This window comes from Balaenoptera musculus, chromosome 2, assembly GCF_009873245.2.
Source record: "Balaenoptera musculus isolate JJ_BM4_2016_0621 chromosome 2, mBalMus1.pri.v3, whole genome shotgun sequence".
Lineage (NCBI taxonomy): Eukaryota > Metazoa > Chordata > Mammalia > Artiodactyla > Balaenopteridae > Balaenoptera > Balaenoptera musculus.
In genome coordinates, this window is record NC_045786.1 from 25,528,637 (window position 1) to 25,539,428 (window position 10,792).

The 10,792-nt window shown below is 45.7% G+C and overlaps 1 protein-coding gene across 2 annotated transcripts in view; it reads left to right on the forward strand.

Annotated features, from left to right (window-relative positions):
- The window catches only part of IL15RA (interleukin 15 receptor subunit alpha), a 44,973-nt gene extending 35,149 nt beyond the window's left edge, over positions 1-9,824 (forward strand). The window contains exons 4-7 of one of the 2 annotated variants that reach the window (XM_036842539.1): positions 1,485-1,679; positions 2,252-2,284; positions 6,208-6,292; positions 9,052-9,824. In XM_036842539.1, the coding sequence (XP_036698434.1) occupies positions 1,485-1,679; positions 2,252-2,284; positions 6,208-6,292; positions 9,052-9,148 (410 nt within the window). In that variant the 3' untranslated portion in view covers positions 9,149-9,824. Of the gene's footprint in view, positions 1-1,484; positions 1,680-2,251; positions 2,285-5,142; positions 6,183-6,207; positions 6,293-9,051 lie in introns of those variants that run through there. The other variant, XM_036842540.1, reaches the window with a different exon arrangement.
- Positions 9,825-10,792: the final 968 nt, after the last annotated feature.

Consider the following 10,792-nt stretch of genomic DNA (forward strand, 5'->3'; position numbering starts at 1 on the left):
GTGCCAAGAAAGGGCCGTCAGTGCCCTGCTGGCAAGATGTGCAGAACCGGGAGAGACCCACGCAGAGCCGTCTCCCAATAACCTGTGATTGCTTTAGTACAGACGCTTGCACGAAGCTGCCAGGGTTCTGCATTTCCACCAAGTCTTAGGTAAACTCTACCCCAATTTCCTCAGCACTGTCCTGACGTTAAGAAAATCCGAGCTCTTGGAGGCTGAACATCCTGGGACAACATGCGCTGTATCCTCTAATGCCCTCTCTTGACTCCTGGTTTTCTGTGGCCCATTACCCACTGTGAGGCTTTTCCTGGTCCCCGTCTCCTCCTTTCCCTCCAGGCACAGCCATCCCACTGTGGTTGACGGTGCTGCTCAGGCCGCCTCCCTGGAGAGCCGGTTCTTAACCGTGGATGCTCGTTGAAATCTCCTTGGAACTCTGGGTGGTCTGGGGAGCATCTGGGAATTAGGGTTCTAGAAGCTCTCCTGGGGACCCTTACTTAGGTGCCCAAGGCTGAGAACCACTGCTGAAGGGAGGATGGAGAGGCGGGAGCAAGGTTTCCTCCCAGTTACTTAGCCGATGACAAACGGAAGGAAGGGGCTGGAGTACCCAGAATCCCTTTGGTCCAAGTCACACCTGTTTCAGGTGGCCTCCCCCAGCCTTGCCTTCATGCCCCAAACACCTGGCAGACGCAGCTGCACAGTGAAACCTCAGACATGAGACTGATCTCCCAGGCGGGCGCCATGGCCACGGGTGCCCATGCTCTGCCCACGTGGCTGGGAGAGCGTGGGGAAGCGGCCCGACTGTATGGCCCGACAGCCCAGGATGCGGGGCTCACAGCCACCCTTGCGCACCCTCTGCTCCAGGGCTGGGCTCCTAAGCACCGTATTGTCACAGTGGAAGACCCCTTTTTCACAGAAAGAGAACAGTGGAGTTGTGCCACCACACTTTACACTTTGGGGCAGCCGTTGGCCAGTGAGGGATGGGGAGGTAAAGGACAGGTGGCCCACCCTCCCCAAGATGGGGGCCAAGCCAGGACACGTCCCTCAGGTCCCCTCTCTAAAGGTCAGAGGGGCAAATCTCAGGTTCCCCTGATTTCAAATGTTTTGTGCAAACATGTAAAAAGTAAACTAAAATCAGCATCCCAATGTCTTTTGGCCAGTACAGTTCCACTTGTTTATCTGAGCTGGGTCTCCTGGTAAACACTTCTCTAGTGCCTGGTTCTACTCAGATCTTTGGGATAGTTAGTTTATGCGCCCCATGAAAAATAACCATAAATCCTCTAGCGTCCTCAAAAGCCCCCTGGCCATTCCAGATGGATGAAGATGTTACCCACTCAAGGGGTTTTCCCCCAGAGCCCTGGAGGAGTTTGCTGGGGGCGGGCTGGCCGGGGCGGGCTCACGAGAGCCAGTGTTAGAACACTCTCTTCCAAAGCCGAGAAAAGACACTGTTCTCAATATTTTCGTTGTCCATGTCTTGCACTTCCCTGCAGAGCCAGCTTTTACTTCCAAGTTAGACACCACAGTGGCCACAAGGCTGGCTACCAGACCAGGCTCCAGGCTGATGCCATCCAAAGCTCCTTCTGCGGGGACCACAGGAGTAGTCAATAATGAGCCCTCCCAAGTCCCAGCTCAGACAACAGCCAACGCTCCGGAACACACCCCCTCAGCCTCGCAGGACCCGCCCGGTTAGTGCTGGCTTTGCGTGCTGGAGGAGAGGGCAGCTCCCACAGGCTGCTTCTGAGTCGCAGATCCTGAGTGAGCGGATTGCATCACACCATCCAATCCGAAGTCAGGATGACTGAGCAACCCTCTGCCTCCTGCTCTCTGCCACAGCCTTGGTTCTCTGTGCTCCACCCTGGCTCAGCTCAGCGGGGAGAGAAAGCCTGTCTCCTACATGTGACAAGCCTCCCCGTATTAATCCACATGGCAGAGCCTTTGCCAAGAATCAGAATAAGATCTTCCTCCTCCCGATATGGGAGGGCAGAGGAAGCTTTCCTTGATCTGGAATCATAATGTGTGGGATGGGGGAGCGCTCGGTAATCGGCATCTTCTCTAAGGGTGTATCTGATTCTTAAGCATGGCCCAGCATCGGAATCAATGACCCTGGTTCTGTGCTGAAGTGAGGCTGGTTTTGCTAGCTGTGACTCTCTCAAGGCTTTAAGATGGGAGCCAAATTGTCCAGGATTTCTCTTGCTTAGTGAGAAATTAGTGCCTTTAGGACCATGGCAATAACTGAGCTGCAATCTCTTCTCTGCAGGTGCATATCAGTACAATCCCAGAGCTGTGACTGGTAAGTATTTTCCTTTGTCCTGGTGGTGTTTATGCTCAGGAGATCTCAATGCCAGGGTGCTGGGCGGACCTGGCTTATGCCTGCTGTCCCGGCATGGTCACCAACAGCTGCCTCTTTCACTCTCGAAAGTGTCTCTGTTTAGGTAAGTTACATGATCCCCCTGTTTATGGAATTCTAGCTTGACTATTTATCTTAATGTTGGTAGTTTCTCACTGTCAGGCTACTGGCGTAGAAGCCAGAGTTGGTACATCACATTACACTGCCATATTCATTTAGTGCACCAGGAGTAAAGGGTTTATCTTTCAGACTGTATTATACCTCTCATCTTTCATAGCTGAAATACATTTGCTGCAGTTTATATGCTCAGCCTTTAACAGGAGCTACCCCTATATTATGTCATTCATCTGTTCAAACAATATAAATTGAGTTCCTATCCTGTGCCAGATATGGTCCTAAGCTGCAACGAAATGCAGATTTCTCATTAAAAAGCAAATGGCACTTTACATGTCCTTAGGTTAACGGTTTAATTTGATCAATTAAGTATTTATTGATTACCCACTCTGAACCCAGCAGAGTGCTCAGTACTGGAAGAAACAGAAAAGAAACCACTGCCCAGGAATAAGGAATTGACATTCTCACTTCAAAACTACCTTCAGCAGATGCAGGCACACGGCACATCAAATACACTACCCCGCGACTGAACTAGTTTGCAGGGACCGCCGAGAAATGACGATTCCCTGGATGTTCACAGAGGACACATTTAAAATTGAAGTATAGTTGACTTACAATATTACGTTAGTTTCAGGTGTACAGCATAGTGATTCAGTAATTTTGCAGATTATACTCCATTTATGTTATTATAAGATAATGGTTATAATTCCCTGTGCTGTGCAGTATATCCTTATTGTTTATCTATTTTACGTGTAATGTTTCGTATCTGTTAATCCCTTACCCCTAATTTGCCCCTCCCCCTTCCCTCTCTCCTTTGGTAACCACAAGTTTGTTTTCTGTGAGGCTCTTCCTGTTTTACAAATACTTTCATTTGTATTATTTTTTTAGATTCCACATATGTGATATCATACAGTATTTTCTCTTTGTCTGACTTACTTCACTAAGCATAATATTCTCTAGGCCCATCCACACTGCTGCAAATGGTAGAATTTCATTTTTTTTTTTTTATGGCTGAGCAATATTCCATTGTATATATATATACCACCTCATTATCCATTCATTTGTGGATGGACACTTGGGTTGCTTCCATGTCTTGGCTTGGAAAATAGTGCTGCTATGAACATTGGGCTGCACATATATTTTCAAATTAGTATTTTCATTTTTTCCAGACATATAGGCAGGAGTGGGATTGCTGGATCATATGGTAGTTCTGTTTTTAGTTTTTTGAGGAACCGCCAGAATGTTTTCCATAGTGGCTGCACCAATTTACGTTCCCACCAATAGTGTAGGAGGGGTTCCCTTTTCCCTGCACCCTCTCCAGCACTTGCTATTTGTAGACTTGTTGATGATGGCCATTCTGACTGGTGTGAAGTGATACCTCATTGTGGGTACAGAGGACCCTTTCATCACCCACACTGAACAGTGGCCACTGGCCACCTCGGCCGCCTTCCCCACTGTAGACCCAACATCACTGTAGGTTGAAGTCAAGGCGGGGGCTCCTCGCCCTTCTGGGCTCCTGTGCAATAATCCACCTTTTCTCCCCTCTTTCCTCTGTCTCGCCAAATCTCTTTTCCTTTTTCTCCAATCCACGTGCCCCCTAGGAAACACAAAAGGGTGGAGAACGTGGCAGTTGATATATTAATCCATTGCTTTGGTGATTCTGGTTTCTTTACTAAATTTGCCTGGAAATAACTGAGGAAGAGGCCAAGGGTCTGAGTTCAAGTGGCTGAATTCAAATTGCTGTGTTATATCATTGGCTCAGGGGCGCTCTTCTCACTTGAGTTTGAGTCTGCAGTTTTTATTCTCAATAAGAAGAAACAGGAAGCAGCATTGTGAAAGTGGAACTATAGTTAACATCAGCTTGCCTTTTCCAATAGATCTCTCCATGGACAGTAAATGCATGCCAACCTGATTAGTCAGCATGAAGGAATAGTTAAACGGAGAGAGTCACATCTCTGCTAAAAAAAATTTGTCTTTTAGTCATAATGATGATTAATGTTAAGTCTAAAAACTCAAAACAACTTCCACTAATTTCCCATGTTTTCCATTACTTTTTTTGGAACAACTTTTCTATGCTTATTTTTATTTACTTAGGTGCAACTAGTTATGTTTCTGTAACTTCAGTGTCTCTTCTGATTACAGGATCATTGCAAAAATATCAGGAAAAAAAACTTTTTAAAAAAGAAAATAAGGTCATCTACAATCCTAAAGTATTACCTAATACTTTGGTATATAGTCTTCAAGACTTTCCTGTGCGTATGGATACACATATGGCTTACTGGAAATTTTTTTCTATTTGTTTTTATGTCAACCAGCTTTTTATACTTAAAAGACATTGTAGACATCTTCCCACGTTAACAAATGTAGATTTCATAGTTTTAAAAAGCTGAATAATATTCCATTGTGTGGGTATGCCACATTTTATTTAACTAATTTTCTACTGATAAGAGATTTAGATTAACATTTTAAAAATTATTTTAAACAATACTTTAGTGAATACTGTATATATATTTCTTATTTCCTTAGAATAAATTTCTAGTAGTGGACTTAGACAGTCAAAGGAAACAGTCTTCTCCAAAGCTTCTGTTACATGTTGCTAACTGCCGTTGAGAAAAACTTCACCCATTTCCTCTTCTACCCTGCAGAGAATCTGGGTATTTCCCCTCATCCTTATATTTGTTTTTCAGGAAAGTTCTATTTTTAAGGCCACGTCATGGGTGATTCATCCTTGTACACACGGCTGTGTGCTGTCCGTATAGGTGCAGGTCTGAAAAGCTCAACAGTTCAGGAGATGAATGTGCCTCCTGGTCCACAGTGAGACTCCTGGGTCCCCAGACGTTCGGGGTTGTCATCTTACACACAGGGCACATAGGCGATTTTTTTGCAAGGAGATTTCACAATAGCAAGGCAAACTGGCCAAATCTGCTTGGTGCTTATGACCGATACAAATGTTTTAAAGATAGTTCTGTTCAGCTTGCCCTCAGGCTCAGCCCTCTCGCTTCCATGTGAAGATCCCACCCTCCCTAACAATCTCAAGCCATCGTGCCTGGGGCCCTCCACCCTCAAGTCCCCCTCCCAATGCTGGTCCTTTCAACTCCGAAGAAACATGTGTTCCCCTTTTCCTAAACTGTTAACCTTATTCTCTTCTAATCTGTAACACCTGCCTCATGACACCCTTCTTAACACCACCGTAGACAGCTGCAAATAAAAAAACATAGTAAAGATGAAATTGGAAGAAGAATGGCAATGCCTGCTATTGTTTCTAAATCAGGATTCTGTGAAGGTGGAGAAAAGGGGGACATTGTGGCGGGGACAACCGAGGAGGATCCCTGCCCTACTTCCCCACCTTCGGGTTCAGCAGCAGCTTCCTCTCCTCCTGGGGTGCTGGTGCCCTCGCCCTGATGCTCATGCCCAGCTTCTGATCGCTGAGGCCCTTACTTTCTCCTCTGGCCTCACTCCCGTCCCTGCCCCATCACCCATGCCACGTTGATCGGGAAGGACGAGGATGCGGATAACGCGAATGGGGATGGTTTGAACTGGCAGTGTTGGTGGGAAAGGAGTGTCCTTTCTGCCCAGACGTAGAATAGGCTGAACAGCTGGACCTCAGGGAACTGTTAGTAATGGTGAGCTGGCTAGGAAGGCATCTGGATCTCGCTGCAGGAATGTAAACTGTAAAGAATTTTCAGTCTCAGAAACAAATCTGACGCTGGGCCTTCGAGCTCAATGCCAACTCAGTTCTGCTCTCTTTCCAGCGGCCATTTCCACGTCGGTCGCCATGCTCTGTGGAGTGTGCGTGGTATGTCTTCTGGTACTTTACGTACGTTACATAAGGTCAAGGTGAGTAGACGGAAGACTCGCACCGCACAAGATGCTTCCTGGGCTTCCCTGGTGGCGCAGTGGTTGAGAATCTGCCTGCCAATGCAGGGGACACGGGTTCGAGCCCTGGTCTGGGAAGATCCCACATGCCGCGGAGCAACTGGGCCCGTGAGCCACAACTACTGAGCCTGCACGTCTGGAGCTTGTGCTCCGCAACAAGAGAGGCCGCGACAGTGAGAGGCCCGCGCGCCGCGATGAAGAGTGGCCCCCGCTTGCCGCAACTGGAGAAAGCCCTCGCACAGAAACGAAGACCCAACACAGCCAAAATAAATAAATAAATAAATAGTGTTCCCTTTAAAAAAAAAAAAGATGCTTCCTCCCCCAAGAAAAGGGCTGCATCCGGATGACCCCAGGCCTGCCCTGTCCAAGGAAGACCCCCTTTCCTGGCTGTAGACGCAGGCACTTCCATGCACCCCGTCTGTGTTCGCCAAAAGGAGTGTCAGGGCTGAGTGGTCACTGAGTCGGGCCTGTGCCCTTCACTTTCCAAAGCAGCCCGCAGGCCACTGGTCAGAACCGGGCAGCCAGAAGCCAAGAGATGACACGGGGCCAATTCACCGAAAGCTGATTCAGAAGGAAAGAAGGTTCCAAATAACCAATCTGATGGATCTGCAATTCTGATGATATAGTCACGAATGTATTCTTCTTGAACGTACTCGTTAAATACAGATATGCTTCCCCATAAATAGGCTCATTCATGTTGGCCTTGGAATTTCTAACACTTGAAATTCTGTATTTCAGCAGTAGTGGCAAGATTGTTTCTGCCACTTGCTGAAATTTCAGTTTTTATTATTTTTCTAATCTTTACGCATTTTTACTATTCCTTCGTAAAAGCCTCAAGTGGCATGTTAGCCTTGATTTTGTACTTCCATCAGTTAGTAGCCAGTAGTTTAGAATTCCATAGTGATATGGCTGTTCCAGACATATCAGGTGTGTTGAAACTAAACTTTTAGTCACTAGTTATAAAATATTTTTTTCTAAATATTATATCAAAGATTATATCACACTTCGAGCCTACCTTTGACAAAATGAACATTCCATGAAATGCTACTGTAAAGCCAAAATGAAAAACAGCTATCAAAAAATTCACACAAATCTTCAAAAGCTGTTAATACCATCCCAAGCAAAAGAAATGCCACAAACCTCAAAGTTTAGAAATCAACAAAATAAGGTTGATATTTTACCTAAAAATGCATCAAAAAATCCCCTCAAATGCTAAAATATTAGCAAAATAGAAAATGACTTTTAAAAGGATTTTAAGAATGCCATTACAACTAAATACCACATAAAATGTTGTATTTGGAATTACATTCTTAGGAGATTATAATGAATATATATTTTTTTAAATTTCCTTCCATTACTTTATTTATTTTAGTCTTTGGCCGCGCCCCACGGCATGTGGGATCTTAGCTCCCCGATCAGGGATCAAACCCATGCCTCCTGCATTGGAAGGCAGAGTCTTAACCACTGGACCGCTGGGGAAGTCCCAATAATGAATATATTCATTGATTATATTAGAAAAGAATATATACACAATCTTTTTTAAGAATACATTAAAATATATTTTTAAAAAGGATTTGTAAATTTGATATATATGGCCAATAAATATGCTCATAAAAGGAAAACATCAATATTCACTGACTATATTATGGAAAAGTCATAAATATATCTATAAGAAGAACTGGTAAACCTGATAAGTGTGACTACTTGGGTATTTGGTGAGTCGATTCTTGCCATAAACTGATAATTTGCAAATAGGTTATTAGGTAGATTTGTCATTCAACAAGTTGGCTTTTAGAAAATTGTTTTTGGTAACTTGGCCTAGAGTCCTAATTTACAGTTTAGCCCTCACTCCAAGGAGCTCAAAGTGCTTACTCTAAAACGTCCTAAAAGTTGCTTATCCTCAGGAGGTAGACTGTATAATCCACAGACCCACATACTCAGGGCCTAAAACACATGTCCAATGACAGGGAACTGTGGAATTAAGACGCTCTGCATCCCTAACTCTTGGCTTCTCAAGGACTGATTAATATTTGGTTTTTTGTTTTTTTTTAAATTAACTAATCTATTTCTTTATATTTGGCCGCGTTGGGTCTTTGTTGCGGTGCACGGGCTTCTCATTACGGTGGCTTCTCTTGTTGCGAAGCACGGGCTCTAGGTGTGCGGGTTTCAGTAGTTGCGGCGCATGGGCTTCAGTAGTTGTGACTCATGGGCTCTAGAGCGCAGGCTCAGTATTTGTAGCGCACGGCTTAGTTGCTCCGCGGCATGTGGGAGCTTCCTGGACCAGTGCTCAAACCCGTGTCCCCTGCATTGGCAGGCAGATTCTTAACCACTGCGCCACCAGGGAAGTCCAATATTTGTTTATTTATTTAACACTTACTAAGTAAATGTCAGGAGCGGTTTTAAAAGCTTTGTAACCATTACACCATTTTTATTAAGATTGTCACACCTGGCTTAGCCGGGCTCCTGGTGACTCGCTCTTTCCATGGTGCCTGGCATTTGAACCACCACCTTTAGCAGAGGGAGGATTGGCAAAGTGCGGGAGGCCACTCCAACAGCATTGGTAAACCCTGGTGGACAAAGGGCTTAAAATACCAAAATAAGATTTAAATACCACCTGTGAGTGGAGGCAATCTAGATGTTCTCCATCAGAGTGCCCAAATGAACTATCTTTTGACCTAATCTCTCCCCTTTTCAAAACCTGTGAATTACCTGCTTTACAGGCAAGCTTACCAGATACCCAGTGTTGAAATGGAAAGCATGGAGGTCGTGCCAATGACCGGGGGAACCGACGCCAGAGGGGAGGGCACAGAAAACTAACCACACGACCTAGGAGGCTCCAGGGGACGCCGAGGACAGCAAAGGCCACAGTGAAGGCCCAGCTCTGCTCCAGCCAAAGAGGACCTAGAGAAGCCTCAGGGTGGTGGCCTCGGGGAAAAGCCCGCCAGGGTGAGAAAACATCCTGGTACCATTTTACCGACTGCCCAGCTCAGGCACCGCCCGTATGAGTGGGTTCTCCGGTTTCAGGACGGACACTCGCTCCCTGCCCTGGGGCATAGGGCCCAGTCCCCAAAGTCCCAGTGGTCGACACTTTCCCAGGAGAGAGTGAAGGCCTCAGGTCTTCCTATCAGGGCTTTTATTTCATCATGACATTTATTCAGGACAGCTTATCCGCTCAATTCTCTCTCCCATTCCTCACCTGGACCTGCAGTTTACAAAGAAAAGAAATACGCTCGAGGCTCCAAGTGAATTACAAGGCTCCTCCTGGCTTGGGAGATGTTTACAAGGATGACACCAGCATTTCAGCTCCTAAAACCTCTCTCTCAGCTAGGTGCTCTGCACACACTGAAAGGGAGCAGAGAGATTGTGCCCAATGAATCCTCTTGATTTAAAGGTTCAGAAAGAAAACTGAACTTGGTGACATTTTCTATAGATGTGCACTTATATTTATATCTTTGTCTTTTATAGCTACATATTATAAGATTTGTATTTTGAAATTGTGCCTTGTATAAACAAAATAAAATGTCTATTTTCAATACAAAAAAAAATGCACTGAAAGAATCACGAGAAATGTACCACAAATTAAAAAAGGAGATCAGGAATGCAGAGTCCCAAATGGTTGAGCTCAGCTTTTCTTTCTCAAAGGAGAAAAAAAAGACTTGTCTGAATCCGAGTCAGATCACAGTTTTGGAGAATTTTTAATAGCATTTCCATGTCAGAAGCAACGGGTGGCAGGTTGTGCCCCAGGCATGCCTGGTACACACACTGTCTCTTTCCCTACAGTGTTCTTTTCTTTCGTGCTTTGATGCTTATAACTTCTGTTTATATAATCATGGGCCTGGTCCCACCTCCTCATTTTACAGATGGGAAAACTGAGGCCTAGAGAAGTGACTTGCCCAAGGCCATGTGGCTCAATTAATCCCAGAGTCTGAACAGAGTCGGGATGGGGGCAGGTGCAGGGGTAGGTCTATAAACCACGTGTCAGCTGCCCCATCATACAGCACAAGCATCCGCGAGGTGGGGCATAGGCACAGCAACCAATTCACAAGCTGCCGTGGCTCTCAAAGTACCATTTCTTATAAACTTCTTCATGTTCCCTGGTAGCGCAGTGGTTTAGAATCTGCCTGCCAATGCAGGGGACATGGGTTCGAGCCCTGGTCCGGGAAGATCCCACACGCTGCAGTGCAACTAAGCCTGTATGCCACAACTATTGAGCCTGTGCTCTACAGCCCACGAGCCACAACTACTGAAGCCTGTGCGCCTAGAGCCCGTGCTCCGCAACAAGAGAAGCTACTGCAGTGAGAAGCCTGCGCACCACAACGAAGAGTAGCCCCCGCTCGCCACAACTAGAAAAAGCCCGTGCGCAGCAACGAAGACCCAACGCAGCCAAAAATAAATAAATAAATTTATTTTTTTTAAAAGTGAAGGAAGGAAGGGGAGGAATTTTAAATGGCTGCTTTGGGG